The following is a 20,492-nucleotide window of genomic DNA, read 5'->3' on the forward strand; positions in this document are numbered from 1 at the left end:
CATGATGCAGGTGAGAAGGTGTTCTAGCCTGACGGAGCCCACAGCATAGTGGGCCCATTCAGCCAGATTGGGCTGAGCCCACCACAGACAGGGACTTCTTGGGAAGTGCTCACCATGCTCCCTGCCTGCGGTGTGGTGTGGCGGGCCTGGCCAGGCTGGAGCAGGCCCTACCAGGATGATGTTTACTGGGTAACCTGCTAACCCTTTACATCCCCCCCATTCAGAGCTGAAATTCCTTCGGGGAAAAAAAATCCGAAATAGCTTCTTCAGCCCTATAAGAGGAATATTTGGTGTGGAATCAGGTTTTCTATTTCATGGAGAGAGAAATTGAAACAGAGTTTGTCTTGCCAATTTGGAGATAAATGTGTACTTGGCCTAACTACTTCCAGTGATTTGGAGAATCACATCCAGAGTCTTTATCATGCTGGTCAGGCCATTGTACAGTTAGGGTTAAATATTGCACCAGTGTATTAATGTGGTGTCCCAAAGTGTTTTAGTTTTCAAGAATAAGAATATCTCCTTTGGCAATTGTTTCACTTGCATGTTTTTTTGGTTATCTTTCTGTGTATAGGGAAATAATCATCCGATAGGACTAATATAAGGAAATACGCATTTCTTTATATAACACTGTAACAAGTTCAGTCTTGAGTGCAAGTGCCCCTTGGTGGCTGAAGGGGGTCTCCCAATATTTAACTCGCCTGTCTGCGACCGAGTCAAAATCCAATCCGTGGCTGAGGTTCAGGCCTCCTCTTTTGCCCCCTCACTTGGGTGTGGTTTGCAGGAGGTTTGGCGGGGGGGGGGGGGGGGGAGAGAGACCCAGGCCTGCTCATTCCTCTGGGTTCCAGGGACTCTATATGTAGCAGATACCTGCGAGTTTCAAAGTCCATAGGTATGGTCGCATCCCTGCGCCAGTTCCCTGGGATGCCGCTTCATCCAGCCCTTCTCTAGAGCCTTGCTGTAGAGTTCCCGTTGTCCCGGTTCCGTAGAGTTGTCCCTGGCTAGTCTTTAGCTACAGGATCTAACTCTACAAGAGCTCAGCTCCTACTTAGAGCTGTCCAAGGTTCTGGTTGTCCAAGTCAGCCCAGATGTCTGCTTAGGTTGAGCTGCAGGAAGGAACTGATGGGCCTTAGTTAGTAGCTTCTTATATAGCAGCCTGCCGCATTCTGATTGGCTGCAGTGCAGGCTACCCCCCTACCCTGCTCGGAGGACCTTTCCACTGCTCCTGCTGCTGGCCAGCGTGCTGAAAGACCTCCAGTAGGGAGGTCAGCTTTGTCCACTCCATCACAAACACTTAGCTGTGGTAACTGTTTTAGATATGTGCAAATCCCTGTCCTGGATACGCAAAGTAAAATTTATGGCATAATTAAATTTAACAGTTATTGAGAGAATAAAAATCAAGTACAAAGTTGCTGTTGAGTCATTATACTGAAGTGCAGAGTCTTAAATGGTGCTGCTACTTACTTCATTGCTCCTCTTTTCGACATTGGTCACAGTTCAGGGCAGCTGCACAATACTTCCTACTTTATGCTCCTGCAAGGGCACCCTGCCCAGGCTTCTGTATCTCCAGTTATCAGCTCTCTTGGGCAGAGAAACATTGTCTTCCCCCTCCTCACCAGGATTTTTCCTGGATTGTTCCCTGCCTACACTGTGAATTCCCCTGTAAAGTCAGACTGCCTCAGCAGGCCTGCTTTGCTTTCTCCTCAGAGCCTGTTATAACCCCATTAGTTATGTTATCTCACAGCTCTTTCTAAGCAAGTAAATTATTCTTAAGGTAAAAGCATTACAGGGAAAACACATTAAAACAATGAAAGAACCTACATGCATGTCAAGCTTACCAGATATTACTCACAACTTCAGCAAGGGCTTGTAGCAGGTAATTAGTCCTTCAAACCCCACAGAGGGGATTTTCTGTAGTTATAAGTTCATAACACCTCTTACATAGAGCAAAAACACTCACAAATCTGTGAGTTACTCCTTTATGCAAGATGGGTGTTTTATCTGGGAACAGATAATTTGTAGACAGAGGGTTTCTTCTCAAGTAGTAGCTTGAAAAGGTTGGGTCTGGAGATGGGAATTTGCATTCGGCGCCTCTCAAATATTTCCTAGAAAACTACTAAACTATGTTTATTCCAACCCTTCCTTTATTTGGACCATTATTTAAAAAAGTCTTGTGAACTCATAGCACTTTCCATTGTTGACATTAGTCACATCATGATGTTATAAACTCTCCCACAATAATACATGAATACCTGTATTTTTCATGCATTGAACTCCTAAGATACTTACATCTAATTTGGTAGAGTTTGTCCAGGAAGTGGCCTTATCTGTCCTCACAAATTAGGCAAGTCTTTAGGTGATGTTGTGAAGGCCAACAGTATAACTGGGTTAGGAGAAAAAGTTAGATTTGTCAGTTCAAAGTTAGATTTGAACCATGCTGCAGATTTCCTAAATCTCTTTGACTCCCAGAAGCTGGGACTGGACAACAAGGGTTGGATCACTCCATATTGCCCTGTTCTGAAGCATCTGCCACCGATCACTGTCACAAGACAGGATATTGGGCTAGATGGATCCTTTGTCTAACCCAGTGGAGCTACAGGCCCATACACAGGAATTTCTGTGGGGGTGCTTTTTATGTAAATGTAGGCTCAGGCTTTGATCTTGGGGGGGAGGGTGAATCAGCCCCATCCATCCCCTGGCAGACCAGAGCATGGGGGGAAGGAGGCTCAGGCAGCACACTGCTCCTGCCTTCCCGTAGCTGGCTGGAGCATGCTTACTTGGGGGGACATGTGGGGGAAGGGGGGAGAATTTGCACTCTGTGCACAGACCTGTAAGGAGTTTGTGGAAGTAAATTCCAGGCCTTTGTGTAAGAAAAGAAATAATTAAATAAATTAATATCTTCTATTTGTATAGAACATTTCATCTCAAGACAGCTGAATGCACTATACAGACAGAATATTCTGACCTTGTTCACATCCACGTACATCCCATTAAAGCCAATAAATGTACTGCCAGAAGCCAGACATATTTAAATATTCATACACAGTAGGGATGTCACTGGAGGACACAATTTTTTTGTCTATCCTTCAAGTAAATCTCCAAATAGCTGTATTCTTACAAGAACAAAAAAGACCCCCCCCAAAAAAATCTTGAGGTATGGCTTTATAAATCTGGGCCCGTTTTGAAATTGGCAAACTACCTAGTCAGTGGGCACAGAAACCTTATCACACAAGAGTAAACTAGACAACAAACAAAAACAAAGCAGAATCAAGTGTGTTTCATTGAGATCATAGCTTTCTACCAAGAATCCTGAAGCAGATGGGGATATTCTGCTGCTTCTGCAGTTCAGAGCTGTTTAAGCTGGAAATTAAAACAACACCAACAATTTTTACGGCATATAAAACAGTTTTGGATTATCTATTGAAAATAATTAAAGTTCTGTGGTGGCGGGGAGAAAGATAGATTGTAATTACATCTCTCCTCTCCTCTCCAGTCTCTAGGGAATTGGAAAAGAAATGTTTTTTCTGGGCAGCTGAATTTCTGCTAAAGAAGATCGTTGAGGGAGGAAGCCTTCTTGATAGCTTCATGTAGGTTTGCACATGTGGTAAGGCCAGGGAGCATTTTAAAAAATAAAACTACCTGGGCTCAATCCTGCTGACAATATCCACAACCTGCTGGGCCATGCATGTTTCGTACACTCACTGATTCTGGCTCCTAGGAAACGCCTCCTGGAAGGGAGGCGGGGGATAAGGGGATGGGGGAATCAGCCCCAGCCAAAGCACGGGGGAGCAGCTCATCGCTTTTACCTTCCCCCTGTTGGCGGGAGGAAGGTTTGGGCAGTGCCCCACTGCTGCCTGTCCCCCGGCTGGAATCAGCTACATGGGGATCCATGAGGGGGTGTGTTCATACCCTTTGTAATTCCTGCCTCCTGGCAGGGATGTTAAATATCAGTTAATTTACTGATTGCGTAGTCGATGGGATTTCCATCGACTGTTTGATTAGTTGATAAGGGTTAGCTCATGTTCCACCTTTGAAATGTGCAAGAGCCACAGTGGGAGCTCTTGTACATTTCAAAGTTGGAATGCCATGTGGTGCCTGGGGTCACTGGGGGACTCTCCACTGGCCCCAGGCTCCATGTGGTGTTTCAATCTTTGAAATGTACAAGAGCCCCAGAAGGGACCCTTATCTATTTCAAAGAGGAAGCACCACCACTGTTGCACCCCTGCCCTGTCCCATGGAGCTGGAGCTGGGGGAACCAGATTTTAAGCTGGCTCTCCCCAGCACCCCTCTTTCTGCCCCCCCATTTGCTGCCTCTTTGTGACAGAGGCAGCAAGGGGGGGAAGCAACTAGCTGACTAATGTCAACTATCTTTTGCTTATCAGATAGTCGACTAGTTGCTTACATCCCTGCTGCCTACGGGCCTGGACTATCAGTGGCCAAACCAAGACAGCCAGCCTCAGAATGTTTGTTTTTTAATTGAGTGTTAGCTTTTTAGCATGGCCTTGAACATTTTTAGAAAAACTTATGACAGCACTAGTTGGTACTATGAAAATGTCAGAAATAACCTGTTACTTATCTAAGCAGGTAAGTGAGTGGGCATAAGTTAAAAAGGATATCCTGCTATGAATACAAGATGACTAAGATTTAGGGTTGGGCATACGCAGTTCAATACAGTGTTTTCTATATCTTCAAGGGATAAAATCTCTTGAAAGGAGGAGTAGAGTGTTTATTCTTAACATTTGTTCAAAATTGGTCTCTACCATTTTTGACACCATTTTCATTGCAGTTTGTTCCAGTCAATGTTATAGTGATATATGCAACAATTAGGCTTCCATTTGTTTTAATCCATGCTAAGAATTATAGGTGCTAAGAATTATTAGAGCAGAATTGAAGTTTCATCTCCTTGGAAACATACTGAAATTTAAAGGGATCATTTTCAAACTTTTCTGTTCACTAGCCCTATATTGGGTGCTTGCCTGACTAATCAACTGCAGGTTTTCATTTCTACACTGTACATTCCTCCCCACCAACTCTTCCTCAAAGGCTCTGCAAGAGGTCAACTAATCCTTCCTCGAGTGGCACGATGTCCTAGGGTCTTTTGACGCAGTTTGATTAATTGAAACTGGGAATTAACTCGCTTCCTTCACAGTGCTGTCCTTGTTTTAATTTGGAAATTAACCCTGAGAGTATCCAGAAAGTCACTAACTTTTTTAGATAGCCTCACCTTCGCATGTCTAATTTGAATCCATCTCTGGTCAGCGGATACCATTGCTGCCTGATGGCTTTCTGGTTATGTGGGTGAAAGTTGATCTTAGTCCAACTACCAGTGGAAGGTGTCAGAAAAGACACTAATTCACTTTGCACTAATTGGTACACTTGTTTGTCAGATGTGGCAGAGACTAAACACTGAAAAGATATAGCATTTTCTGACTATGAAAAGTGCACCCTCCAAGATGGACTGTGACATGCATGTAATGCTTGTTGTGTGAATAAGTATAGGACTTCTCAGGGAGACTAAAAAACCCTTCTTAATCCTACATGTATTCTGTGCATCCTTTTTATAAGCAAAAATATCTAGCACTCATCACCAGATTAAGCACCACTAAGAGCATGAAGACACAATCCCTGCCTAGAATAATTCAAAATGTAATGACAGTGTGGGGAGACCAATGGGGAATGGATGAATAAACATAAAAAATGTCATTTGTTGCTATCATGCAGAGAATTGAGTCACATTAGAACCTTACAAGTTCTCATGAATCTTGTGAATTACAGGACAAGCAAACACAGTTTTGATTCGTTTTAATAAAAACAAAATCTACCGTATCTCGTTTTGAATACTCCAGATGTAATTTTTTTGAAACTGTATAATGTAGTGTAATATGTTTTGTAAAGTGTTAGGGTACGTCTACACTGCACGGCTATTTTGGGATAGTTCAGAATTCCTCTGAAGGTATCTACCTCATGTCTTAACAAGCCGCCCATATTTCAAAATATTTTCTAAATAATGGGCGCGCTATTTCAGCATCCCAGTAACCCTCGTTCCACGAGGGTTAAGGGATGTCTCAAAACAGGTTATTTTGAAATTTGTCAGCAGCCTAGACCATGCCAAATTTTGCAATAATGCACTATTTCAAAATAGAATCAAAATAAGATATGCAATTTACATGACGCAAATTGCATATCTTATTTCAAGTTTAGGGTGCTGTGTAGATGCATCCTTAGTAGTATTGTGAGATCTCGGATTGAGTCTTCATTAAGAAGTAAAGAGAATTTCCATTTTTAGTGTATCAATCAGTAAGGTTCCATCAGGTAAAAGAAAATGTCTCCTTAACTCCTGGTTTAATGCAGATTTAAACTGAGGTCTGAAGCTGGAGGGTGTATTTGGCAAGTAGAAGCCACCATGAAGTCACTGATGTCTTAATGTTTTTCCTAAAACTTATATTTGGAACCATTTTGCTGAAATTCCAGCAGTTTTCTTAGGGCATGTCTTCACTACCTAGTCGACTATCTGATAAGTCGGGTATCTGGGTTGATGGGCAGCTATTAATCTAGTGGGGGTTGATTTATTGCAGCTAGCATAGACACAATACATCAACTTCTGAGCACTCTCCATCAACTCTGGTTCTCCATCAAAATGAGAGGAGTAAGTGAAGTCAATGGGAGAGCATCAGTTATCGACTTACTGCAGTGAAGATACGGTCATAAGCAGACCTAAGTACATCAACTTCAGCTACTTTATTCATGTAACTGAAGTTGCATACCTTCGGTCAACGCCCCCCAGTATTATAGACCAGGCCTTAGAATTAACATCTTTTTTTTTTTTTTTTTTTTTTTTTGCCTGACTTAGCACTTACATTTTTCTAACTTTCTTAAATTGCCTTCAATTTTATGGAACACATGATCTGTGCTACTTCCCCCCCCATGTTGTGTTGTTTACTGATTCACATCTTTACCAGCATGTGAAATCATAGTTTATTCTGACGAATGCTTTTTGTGTCTTGTCATTCACTAGTCTACTTACATGACCAGCAACTCATTCCTTCAGTCATTCATTTGTTTCTTTAAATATTTTTTTGAATTTCTGCAATTTCTTCTAATTCTTGACCTTAAACAAGGAGACGCATGTTTATATATGAATGCATGTTTACATATGGAAGATGAAAAAGTGATGTGGGGTGATTTGCTTCAAGTTAATGATAAATTTGGCCAATTGGCCAAATAAACTCCTTTGCCTAGGAAACAAAAACCTTATGATGATTAACTTATTGATACTTAGCGGTTACATGGGTGTTCTAAATGCAACCATAAACTCTTTGGGCCTGATTTTCAGAGCCTTTGTGTAAATGAGAATCAGGCATCTAGTTTCTCAAATCTTAGGGTGAATTTAATCTATTTCGGTGTTCTGGTGAAACTAGGATATTTAATCACCGCCTGCATTATCCAAACAAAACATAGTTTTTATGTTTTTATATCTTTGTAATGTTAACATAAGTCTTTTTCCTTTACAGCAGTTGGATCACAGCACAGTTTCGGTGTTAAATCGAATAATAGAAACTGGTGTCCAGCAGTCTTCATTGCCAATAACTAAAATTACCAGAAGACACTACTGCGATTATGAACATCAAATTTTGTCCAAAAGAGAACAAGCTGAGGAGGAATCCTTATTTGCTGCTATACGGTGGCCAAACCCTCCTGTAGGAAAAATCCCATTTATAAGAAGCACTGACCCTGCCCACAGCAATTTTGTGATCTTGAATTCCCATGTGCACTTCAAGGTGGGAGATCAATTAGAAGTGCTTGTCCACATGAAGGATTTTCAAGGCAAACCAAAACTGTATGGTGGAGACTACATACAGGCAAGAATTCACTCTCCTCTGCTGAAAGCTGGAGCAACTGGAAGGGTTGTAGATGATCAGAATGGGTTTTACAAAGTCTTTTTCACTCTACTTTGGCCAGGGGAGGTCAGAGTATCTGTGTCTCTGGTCCACCCTAGTGAAGGTGTCCAAGTCCTGCAGCGCTTACGGGAAGAAAGGCCTGACAGGGTCTACTTTAAAAGCTTATTCAGGTCTGGAAGCACTTCAGAAACAACTGTGTGCAATGTGTGTTTGCCTGGAGAGCTTCCTGTCTGTAACTTCACAGACCTCCACACTGGTGAGCCGTGGTTCTGTTACAAGCCGAGAAAACTGCCCTGTGCCAGCAGAATCAGTCATGCTAAGGGAGGATATCAAAAGAGCCTTCTGACACCTGATGAGAGTCGTTTCTTCCAAACGTATGTTCTTAAATATCTGTATAAGCACATGCACTGTTTTGTGGTTTTTTTTTAAATGGCTCTTACTTAAATTATATATATGTCTTTATCTTGATGAGAGATCAAGCAACAAAGTTAATTCTAATGTTGATAAAGTTCTAAGGAGCTGGATGGCCAGTCTTGGAGATCCAAAAACTTCTCTTTATCTGCGGAGACAGATACCGCTTAAGCAAGCTGCAATGTACGCACATAAGTTAGGAGAAAGTGATGCTAAAGTTGAACTTGAAATATCCAGTTTTGCTTTGTTACATTTTATATTTTTCTTATTCCTCAAGTGATGTGAATATCAAAGTACCAGTACTTTCCAGTGGCCCTGATACAGTGACTGTAGAGCCCTTAGGATTTACAGGTAAAGTATGTCTCCTGTATCCTGACCTGTCCCTACCCATACTGTGAAGAAGGCAGGCTCTTTCTCCATCCTAGTTGGCTGAGAGTGGCTGCTATGTTATATTGCCACAGTGCCCTCTGGTGGGCAAAAGGCAGAGCTGCAGCAATTTTTCAGCAGAAGCTTTTTTCTGTGCATATTTTTAATTTTTTGCATGGTTAATTAATTATGCATGTGCGCAGTAGTGCAGAATTCCCCCGGGAGTAATCTCTGAAGGTGTGAAATGTTTCCTTATTTGACTGAGAAATGCAGAAATAGCCTATTTTTTAAAATGGTTTTTTTTCATTTCAAAAGGCCTTTGGCATGCTATGTTAATTTTTTTCATTGTGATTTTTTTTTTTAAAAAAAAACTCTTGTTTTAAATTTTCTTCAATTTTTGTCTTTGTGTGGTCATTCTGTTCTGTCACACTCTAATTCTGAAAGGTTTATTCAAGATTTAAACTGGTGTAAAAGCGAAAACAAAATTTGGTCCATGGCATTCGTTTTTTTTTTTCTGTGAGGTATCCAAAATACTTAAAGCATTTATATAAATATTACATGTAACAAATGATATTGGAATAACATTATTAAGGCCGTAAAGTTAAGCCCTCAAAAGTTAGAAAATACCAGAATTAACGTTACCTCTAAAATCTTAATTCAGCTTCCCTTATGTGTTTGCATTGATGTACTATTTAAGAACATGATCACATACTGTTTTTTCCCCACAATATCCCAGATTTACGAAGGGCTCACAGAGTGGTGTTCACTTACTGAGCATATTCAATATTTTGTTTTATCCTCATTCATTGTTTGTCCCGTTTCCTGTCTTATTGACGGCATACTATTCAAACCCAGCTCTGAATACAAAATTATGAATTTCCGTGTATTTTTATAATGCTCATCATGCTAATATCAGAGTACTTCACAAACAGTTTATTTTTAGAAAGTTGCTGGGTGATGAAGCAGGTGGCATTATTCCCATTGTGCAGATAGGGAGGTGAACCACAGAGAGATGAAGATTAAAAAAATGTCTAATTTTGGACACCAAATTGAGTTGGCTGAGGTCTGATTATTTTCAGAATACTTAGCAGTATAGGGAACTTTATATGTTCATTGCACAGCTCCTATTGACTTCACTTGCAGCGGTGAGTGCCGCACATCAGGAAATGCTCAGAGCCATTGTCTCAAGTTGGGCACTAGAGAATACCTGTGAAAAATTTGGTTTGGGACAATATGATGAGCATCTTATCAAACCTCTGTAGCCAAAGCAGGGCAGTGTAAAACTGACTCAGCCATGAGACTATCCTCTTCTTCCTGCAATTCCTTGCTTCATTTGCTATGTGTCTTTCAGCTTCTGCAATGAATGAAGGAAATCTCATTCTGTCCAGAGTAGCCATGTGGCTGGTAGGACAGGCTGTCAAGAAGCAGGGCAAAACTCCCAATCTGGTTATGTGTTTTGTAATTAGATCTCACCAACTCACTAACAAATATGAACTCCTTAAGTTCCAGTCTATCTTGGCACTCGGGCAAGCTAGAATTTTATGATGGTCACTTAAACCAAAGATCGCATCAGTAATCAGATTACTCCCAGTCCAAAAGGACCAGTTGTTTACCCCACGTCTGTTTTATTCATCTTATAAAACAAAGACAACACTTGTAGCCAACCCTGTAATAAACTAAAATGTATCACTAGTGAAAATGACTTATTTACAAGATTAAAGCAGATAAACATGCACACACAAATGATTTCTAAAGATAATAGATACTTCTATACATTTGTCAATGAGGCCTCTGGGGACCTAGGTTTGAGGTGGGACATGTTCGTAGAATCCCTGTGTGATGCTGGCAGGTGAACATCTTCCTCTACTACACCACTTTGATTCATTCTGGAAGCAAAGTTCATCTTGTGTGCTGAGGCAAGGGTCCTGTGAAAGAATACCACGTGATCATGAACTGCAACATAATGCATACCACACATGAGGGCTGAAATAAGGTTTCCCTTGCAACTTTAATGTTACTTGGGCAATCTTACCTTTGGTGTTACCAAACTTTTGAGTGTTTGACTTTGCAACATTAATGTTCTATGAACATTTTTTGTGTGTAACTTCATAGATTTTTTTTGAAAAAATAAATTGAAAAAATAGTTGTCATGTGGCATAATCTTGACATACACATGAGTCTTTAGCAGGGTTGGAACTGAATGTCCTCTGTACAAATGATGTCTGCCACGTAAACTAATGGAGTAACTGACCGTAGTAATAGGTTGTCATCCTTTGAATGGGCCACTGCAAACATGCTTTGTGATCAGAAGCTTCAGGGGATAGCCAAGGTAGTCTGTTACAGGAAAAACAACAACAAATGGTCTGGTAGCACTTTATAGACTAACAAAACATGCAGATGGTATCATGAGCTTTTGTAGTACCCACGTGGTGCCCACGAAAGCTCATGATACCATCTACATGTTTTGTTAGTCTATAAAGTGCTACCAGACCATTTGTTGTTGTTTGTTGTTTGTTTTTTTTTCCCCCCATGCTTTGTGGTGTAAGGCAGTTGGAGTTCATTTTGATCCAGTGTCTATAGCACACTGGGGAAAAATAGTATATGAGTACAACATAATGCAGATATACAAGGGAACTGAATTAAGATTGCAGAAGGAACATTAATTCTGGCAGTGGCAGTTGGCCAGTAATCTGGGTCTTCTCTTTAGCTGTGCCTCTGCTAGCCACTAGAGGGGGCTGAGAGACTTTGCCTATTGGGTTCACAGGTATTTGCTGAAAGGAATCTTCTGTTCTATTCCAATCAGGAAGGGAATGTGCAGACCCACACAGACCTTTCTTGTCCTTGTTCCTGCTTCAACCTTGACTTGGTTTGCTCCTGTTTCCTTCAATCTCTCCTTACCCAACCAGTTCCAGTCTCTGTCTCTCTTTTTAAGGATGTTAAGTATCCAATTCATGACTAATTGTGTACTCAATACTATTTGTATCGAGTACACAATGAGTTAAGTGGCTTCCTGGGTGTGCAGGCAGCCCTGCTCCTACTACATTTAAATTGCTTCAGCCCCAGCTCACACCACATCCGGACAGCTGTGGCTTTGCCTTTTAAAATGTAGCAAGAGCTGCCCATGCTGCACCTCTGCCTTTTTTAAATGTAGTAAGAGCCTTACTACATTTAAAAGGCAATACCACAGCATCACTGTGCCTCTGTCTCCTCTGCCCCGCCCCCCCCAGCACCGGCTCCTACTTATCCCCCCCCAATTGCTGCCTCTGATAGAGAGGCAACGGGAGGGGGGGGGAGAGGGAAATATGAGTAGACGACTTGACTACCCGATAAGCCTAGGTGTACTGGGTAGTGGACTATTCGACGACTATTTTTTTATATCCCTACTCTCTTTTCCCATTCTGGCAGCTTCTTCTCCCAGTCTTCACCCCTTTTCTCCCCCCAGCTTTTTTTGATCTGTCTTCCTCCACTGACTTGCCCAGCCAGTCTGTGTGTCTGCCATTCCCATGACCCCCAGATGTAAGTCCCAGGCTCCTTGTCCCAGTCTACTCTCTTTGTCTTCCCCTGCTTCTCTCCCATCCCCCATCCTTTTTGTATTTGATTCAGGCTACTTCCTTTTCCGTGCTAACAGGGAACCAGCAGGGGAAACTTAGAGAGTGCTGGAGAGTTGGGCTTTCTGCTCTCAGCTCTGATGCTTGGTACCACAGCGACCGATAAAAGTTGGGAAGAGCATCTGCAGCTCCATCCCTGCATCCCCAAGTTGGAGCCTGCTCAGTGAAGAATGGAATCTTGGAAGAAAAGTCTCTATTGCACATGTGAAAATGTTGAGATTGTGTGGTTCTCCCCCCCCCCCCCCCCCAAAGGGTTATCATTTGGCCAATTTTGGTGAAATGATTTTCATGGCACAGTCCTGACAAAAGTAACCCTCACTCTCCAGACAAATTTCAGTTCCTTTCTCTTTTAAAAAAGCATGATGGTTCTAGAATATTTCAACTAAAAAGTTGTAAGGTTTTATTTTTTTAAACATGGAGGGAAAATATTCTTGCCTTATCTTGGTTTCAGAAATAGTTGAACCATTTTTGCTGAAACATTTTTTAAAAAAATCCAGCCTCAGGCAGACACCTTGCATGGGAAGTTTGTCTGAACCTGTAGAGGATGGCAAAATTACAAGCAACTGCCAGTGGGACTTTATAATATCAACTATGCTTAAATATCCTTAACTTTAGGTGAAGCTGGCAGAGATGCCTATAATTGTCTTTTGTTGCAGAATGATGAGAAATGTATTACTTTGCGTTGTGTAATCTATTTCTTTTATCATGCTTCCTTGCTTTATGACAAGGGTTGATGCTTGGCTCATTTGGATATACTTCAGTGAAAATTATGGAGATAATTTTTGTAATTGTTCATTAATCTGGAATCCTTTTTCTCTTCCAGAATCTTCAAGTCTGGACAGATCTCAAGGCCCAGATGTTTTCCCTTTGGGCTACTATTATCAAGACCAGTGGCGGCCAAGAACATACTGGATCCGTCATTTTAACAATTCAGCTGATATTAGTGAATGCTTACAAGGAAAAGTAGTCCACTTGTTTGGAGATTCTACACTAAGACAGTGGTTTGAATATCTGACTGCATTTGTTCCAGGTTATTATTTATTCTGTTTTGTGCAGAATACTTTCAAAAAGTCTTTACTTCTCTCACTCTCTAGTGCTCTTTATGTCCTAATATCAAAATAATGGAAGAAATAAAGAAGATGGAAGTCAAATGGATTTTCAGCAATTAGCCATTGACTGGATGACAGTCATCCAAACTCCTTAAGACTGGAAATGTCGGGGGCCAAATCTCAGTGAACAAAATCACACAATACATGACATCCTCAAAACTGGCAGTATGGGGTGTATTTCTATTACTTTGGATAAGTAATCCATGTTAATATACACTCAATGGGAGGGCATGATGTAGCTTGTATAGACATGGTAGCAATAGCAGTGTCCTAGTAATGTAACTTTGTTTTCAATTATTGTGGGTCGGTATTGGACTTTTTCTTCATTCATTTCACTCACAATTTTGACATTCTTTATTAGATAGCATTATTTAGTAGCCGGTAATTGAATTATCCATCATAACTACAGAAAGGAATACAAACGTATGTAGATAAAGGGTAGAAATCATTTTAATACAATTGATTAACTCTTGATGTGCTAATTAAAGTAAATTAAAAGTTGCCAGAGGGTGTTTGTGGGGTGGTTTGGTTTTTTTAACTGATACTGGATGCAGAGGGATATTTATGGTGGAAAAAATCTCCTCAGAAAATACTTGTATTTATAAGTTTTGGGGTGGAGAAACAATTTATCTGAAGTTAATTAAAGGTGTTGCTTTTTATGGATTGGCATCTCGGTAAACTAAAATGCTATATTGGTGGATGTGTGTTTCAGTGCTTAGGTAGCAAACATCAGAGTTCAAAAAAGCATACCCTGTGTTTATTCATGCGTGGTTTGTTTGTCCCCCCTCGCCCTTCATTTAGTATTTTATTCCAGTACTCCTCTCTTTTCTATCACTAGCACTTGCATGCTGTCCAATTGATTTGTTGATATTAAAAAGATGACATGTAAGGAAATAAATCTTTTATTCTTCTTGTGTTTCAGATCTAGTGGAATTTAACCTTGGGAGCCCTAAAAATGTGGGTCCTTTCATGTCCGTGGACCTGAAGCACAATGTCCTGCTGAAGTTCCGCTGCCATGGACCACCCATTCGCTTTACAACTGTCTTCAGTAGTGAGCTGCGGTACATTGCCAATGAGCTGAATGGCATTGTAGGTGGGCGAAACACTGTAATAGCCATAACCATATGGTCCCACTTCAGCACCTTCCCTGTGGAAGTGTACATCCGTAGGCTGAGGAACATTCGTAGGTCCATCATTCGGCTGCTGGATCGCAGCCCCAAAACTGTGGTGGTCCTCAGAACAGCCAATGTTCAGGCGCTTGGGCCAGAAGTAAGCCTCTTCAACAGTGACTGGTATTCCTTTCAGCTCGACACAATCATGAGGAAGATGTTCTCAGGAATTGCTGTGTTCTTTGTGGAGGCTTGGGAGATGTCTCTGGCACATGACTTGCCACACAACTTGCATCCCCAGGATGTCATTGTTAAGAATCAGATCGATGCATTCCTATCTTTCGTTTGTCCTTCAGAAACTTAATTGGTGGAGAGGAGACCCATGGCGCATATATCATGTTTGCTGTAATGTAACCAGGTCATTCTCTGGCAGAGCTATAAAATGAAGCTACTGACAAACTGCATGGTTACTGTTACCACATGTACTTTCAGTTGCCTGACCATAGAGGCAGATGGCTACAAGTGTCTATAAAGATAACTGACAACATTTATATCTTCTTGAAGGGTTGGTTCTTCTGGACCTTGTAATTTATGTCTCAGACGTCTGTGGTGCTCCTTAAATCAAAATTACACGCCTCACTACAAAAGTAATTCAATTATTAGCTTTAATGATTGTCTGCACTGCATGAATATTAATCCGCATTGATTAGGTTCCCTTTCTCACCATTCAGAGGACTGTGTGAAGCCTGAGAGAGATTGTTTGGGAACAGCCTTCTTGGATTGTATAGGTTGAACCTTTCTAAACTGGGACTCTCTGGTCCAGCAACATCTCTAGTCAGGCAGGCCCATAGATGTCCCTGAAACAGAGAGCCCCAGTAGCTGGAGGGCGGGAGCTGGTTGACCTCTCCTTTGACTTTTTCAGGACAAGTGAGGTCCCAAAGATGCCGGACCAGGGAGGTCCATCCTGTACCAGAGTTTGTACTGGGTGTCTGGAAGAGGTGTCCCCAGATTACTCCAATCAAAGAAGCACAATATGAAACATCTGATTATTCCAAAGTCTTAATCAGGAATCTAAAGGGCATTGTCCTATAACCACTGTGGAGCTGTCCAGGAAGCACAACCTAAAATCCTGCAGAATTATCCAATAAATACTCTGATGTGTTTGCATTGACACAGCATATTAATCAGCCATCTACAATGTTTACAGAATGGCTTCCAAATAATACAAATAGCCCTCACCAGTTGTAGGTTGCTTCTTCAGCAGCAATGATAAAATTGCATTAACTCATTGGAAGTTTCATATTAAAATGTTTCCTTACAAAAATATTTTTTCTCCTCCTATCATGTGCTCACGCTATTTTATGACTTCACTGCTGCTTATGAGGGCCCGGGTCTATGTATATTAAAGAATATATTTGTTTTAAGGGGAAGGAACACATCGAATGACATGGACTTTGCAAACAGATAAGGTAGGGGGAGAGAGTCTAATTGTGAGCCTACAGCTCTCGAGAGTGCCGCTATAAATTGTTGCTCTGACTGATCGTTGATCTTCCACATGTTGGGCATTCTTTGTATGGTCATAAAAATTTGCCAGCTAGAGGGGTAAAATATCTTCAGTGTTCCCTGTGCACAGATATTTGGTAAATCCCTCCTGAATTTCCAGTGTTACAGCTGACAATTTATTGCTAAGTCACACTGTGAGAGAAGGGGTTAATAACTTTGGTGCCTGTTTTGATTGAACCTGGCTTATCGTGTCTAGTTACGTATTGATTTATTAACTCAGTGAGATTCAGTTCCCAGATTAAATGTTAGTGGTGAAATTTCCAGAACTCTGTTCCCCTTGAAGCCAAGGAAATTTTACCACTGACTTCCATGGAAATAGAGGACATGTCTGCACTAGGAAGTTTTTCTACCTGAACTTTTGCTGCCTTATGGCTGCTGACATTGCTGGCATGCATGCCCACTTGGCTGCTTTTGGCAGTACTGTGTGTTGTAACTTGAGAGCTTGTGCTAGCAAAAGATACGCATAGGCACCAAGTCCATGGGTGCGCCAGGCAGGAGCATCAACAGGTTAAAATTAATGGGTGCCAGCAAGCACCCACATGCAGACAAGCTCCTTCTCTGCTTCCCTCCCAACCGCCGCTCTTGCCTGCTAGTGGCCCCACTGGCCATCTCCTCCCTCACCCTCCAGGGCTTCCAGAACACTGAAAATAGCTGATTTGTGGTATTTGGAAGCTCTGGGAGGGTGGGGGATGAGTGGGAACAGGGTGGAATTGGGAGGAGGCAGGGTGGGGCTGGGAGTTTGGGAGAAGGTGGAATGGGGGCAGAGGTAGAGCAAGGGTAGGGAAGAGGCAGGGCAGGGGCATGTCTTGGGGGAAGGACTGGAGTGGGGTGGTGCCTGGGGCAGTGTTGGGATCCAGCACCCCATGGCTAGAGAGGAAGTCAGTGCCCATTGGTGGGAGAGCATCCTGGTCTCCACCCCACTGTTCAAAGCTAATGGCACGTGGAAAACCTTTGCAGTGCATTGTGGAATACCAGCGCTGTGCCCAGAGAATAATGAAAATTCAGGATTGTGTTCCTGCAGTTTCCCTTCATCCATCCTATAATTTTCAGGCTGTTTTAAAAGGGTCATTCAGTTTCTCATGTTTCTCATATCTTGCTCTGCCAAAAAGAATCTGAAAATCCCACCTTTGGATAAACAGAATTTGAAAAATCTGATTTTGGACAAGTTAAGAAGTCTGATATTGATTAGCTCTGTTGGATTCTTGCACGGAAGTGTCTACATGAAGATTCTGTAATTTTTTGCCAAGTCACTGTGCTCTTGGTATACATTTTCTGGAGCATGAAAAGAATTATGCTGCTGCTAAGTGTTCCTGTTTTTAAATAAGATATTACTTGAAAAGTGTTTTTTTTAAAGAATAAAAAGTTTTAAGATTTTAAATCAATAGTATAGCGGTGCAGACCTATGCATTTAATAGTTTAGCTGAGAGCAGATTATTTGACTCGGAGGACATCACTCTCATTGCAATGAATAGGAATTGCAGGCAAACATCATCCAGCAGAGTTTGGCTCTTATCTTCCCAGGTGAAAAAGTCAGGAGTTTATATTTCCCATGTTATTTATTGACTGCATCGTTTGTATCTAACACAGCATGAGAAATGCTGCTGCTTTTCTTGTTCTAAAATGTTAATGGAATTACCAACTGCTGAAGGAAAACTAGAGACCACTCTAGTTTCGAGTCTTAGGCGGTATAAAGCCTTTGTTAATTTTTCATAGGCTAAAACTTTCAGCATGTGAAGATGGTTTTTATATGAGGCGGAGTGTGAATGTTTGAAGTAATTACTCTGCCTGGCTCGATGAATGAGAATGAACAGTAGTCCTTGAGTGTTAAACAGGCTCACAGTCCAGAAGTTGGTAATTGGTGGTTATAAGGACACCATTTGAGTTGTGGACTGAAGCTGCTTTCCTCATAAATCCATGTTGCAGGTGAATGTGTTACTGGACAGCAGGAACCTTTGATTCTTGTTTCTCTTACTGTGACAGCAACTAATGTTGTCTTCAGCAGCATTTCAGAACAGTTCAGAGAGGAAGGGAAAGCAAGCAAGCGAGTGTATCTCTGCCTTGGGTATTCCCTGCCTCCTGTCTTCCAGGATGCTGTAGGATTCAGTAGTATGCTGGACCAGTGTTTCTGAACCTTTTTTTAAAATTAAGTATTCCTTTAAAAAAAAAAAGTACTCCCAGTACCTAGTTTTCAGACGCACACGATTTTTTTTTCTACCATTGCAACACACTTGTTTAAACAACTTAATTGTAGGCGGGCAATGAAATGTTTGGGTATAGAAAGTACAAAAATAATAAAGGGCTGTAAAACTTAAAACAAATTCAGTTTTCTCCAAATTTCAGTTGTTGACGTGTGCCCCAGACTTATCTCGAGTACCCCTAAGGGTACTCGTATCCCTGGTTGAGAAACACTGTGCTGGACCACAAGCTACTGCATTCCTTTCCAGCCAAACAGAGGGTTTCCCTACCTATGCTTCCCTGCCTCCCAAAGCAGCCCAGCCCCACTGAGGATGTGTGATGCAATTGGCGGTCAGCACCTACTTGCATTACAATCTCCCCCACTCATTGAGGAGCCACAGAATACATGGGAATTGGTGCTGCTTGAATCCCTGTTAGAATTTCATCCCAATTGACTGTGGATCTTCTGGGCTTCTTTAGAAGGGTGCTTACTTCATCTCACCCACTAGTAGTGTCTCCTTTTTCAGTGAGATTGTTAGGCTATGGGGATCTAATGTAGAGGAGGAAGGGCATCTGCTTTGAAAGGAAAGTGGGTGACAGGGGAGGAACCCTGTTGCGTTCCCTCCCTCTGGGGCATCTGGTATTGGCCACTGTTGGCAGACAGGATACTGGGCTAGGTGGACCTTTGGTCTGACCCAGTATGGTCATTCTTATGTTAGTGTCCTACATTGCAGTCTTTCTCTCTTTGCATCCCTTCTGCTTCTCTGCAACAGTCTCGCTCCTCTATTCCTGTGCATCAGCTGAGAGCAGAGCTCTAAGTGGCATGTCCCCCTCCATATATGTGCAACATCTCTGCAATGAGAGCATGCCCATGAGTATGGTGGAATGAGTCTCATACACACAGCTGTGTTCTGCTTGCTCCTTTTTAGAAACAGTAGCGAGCTAGGAGAAAATTCAGCTTTAGAACTTACCAGATGTTAAACTAACTTGGAACTCATTGGCTTCCAAGCCTCATAAATTGGATAAAAGCACCAGACTTACAACTGCATGATCAAGCAAGGCAGGCAGTGCTGTGGAAACCTTTCTGGCAGAGGTTGTAGGTTGTCTGATCAGTAGGGGTTTTGCTGCCTTTATTTATGGCAGCACAATGTAAATGTGTGTACTATAACCACGGTACCTTCAGACAACTGGCCTAGGACAGGACTACTTAACCTGGACCTTTTTGTTGGTGTGGTTATTTCTTCATATCAGGTATTAGCATGTGCAAGCCAGCTAAGCTGGATCATCTGCCCTTTGCAAGATGGGCACACATAATTATGACACAATTTTGGGTTTGGAGTTGCTTGAAAAGCTGACTCCTCCCTTTGAAACTTATCTACCCACTGCCTCTTTTTCTCCCCTCCCTATCCCAGCCATTTATTCTTGGTTCTGGACATCCAATACTCTGGTCATCTGAAGAAGTGGGCTGTGCCCACAAAAGCTTATGATGCCATCTACATGTTTTGTTAGTCTATAAAGTGCTACCAGACTATTTGTTGTTGTTTAAGTTTTTCTCTTTATGGGGCCCTTTATGCAAACTGTTACAAATTCAGGATTGTTCCTATCTTAATTTCAAAGGGGGATGACAGGCTGGCAGAATTACTTCTGCTTTTCTTTAATCCATTTGAAATTGGTTTCATTCATAATTTGTACTACTTTTACAACTACTTTTAGGGTATGAATTTTTAAATAAGGCAATTGCCAGTTTACTGGAGGTAAGGGCCAATATTTTATTACTTTGGAAATGGGGATTGACAGGAAAGTAAAAAACAAAACTGGAATTACTGTTGTTAAAAATGCTCAACACTGGAGCCGCTACTTCAAAATCAGTAAAATTTCATTGCAACCCTGTTTTCATCTCTGTCAATGATCTCACCTATGGTATGTTTATAGTAACTATAGAATCGCAACATTAAGTAATAAAATATTTTTAGATCAATTACTTTATGGTTTCTGTATTTATGAGCTAATTAAACTTCTGTAAGCTTTGAGAAGTGATTATATAAACTTCCTGATATGACTGTGGCCATTAAAATGCTATCTTTCTCCCAGTCCCTTAATACTCACCTCTGCCATGCCTACAAAATCCAGCCTGCTGATCATGGCTAGCAAAGTGACAAGCTGTGACTTTTTATGTCCCTTTCTTGCCTACTCCTTGCTCTATCCCCAGCTAAAGGAAGAACAAAATACACCACTGAGAGAGTTCTTCACCCTTCT

General features: G+C 41.6%; 1 protein-coding gene across 2 annotated transcripts in view; it reads left to right on the plus strand.

The window, feature by feature from the left end:
• Window positions 1–20,217, plus strand: part of NXPE3 (neurexophilin and PC-esterase domain family member 3) — a 32,451-nt gene extending 12,234 nt beyond the window's left edge. For both annotated transcript variants that reach the window (XM_075907884.2, XM_075907893.2), the window contains 4 exons: window positions 7,509–8,269; window positions 8,584–8,657; window positions 13,104–13,310; window positions 14,312–20,217. In XM_075907884.2, the coding sequence (XP_075763999.2) occupies window positions 7,509–8,269; window positions 8,584–8,657; window positions 13,104–13,310; window positions 14,312–14,862 (1,593 nt within the window). In that variant the 3' untranslated portion in view covers window positions 14,863–20,217. The remainder of the gene's footprint in view (window positions 1–7,508; window positions 8,270–8,583; window positions 8,658–13,103; window positions 13,311–14,311) is intronic.
• The last annotated feature ends 275 nt before the right edge of the window (window positions 20,218–20,492 follow it).

Source organism: Pelodiscus sinensis, chromosome 1 (genome assembly GCF_052426305.1).
Source record: "Pelodiscus sinensis isolate ZL-2025 chromosome 1, ASM5242630v1, whole genome shotgun sequence".
In the NCBI taxonomy this organism is placed as follows: domain Eukaryota; kingdom Metazoa; phylum Chordata; order Testudines; family Trionychidae; genus Pelodiscus; species Pelodiscus sinensis.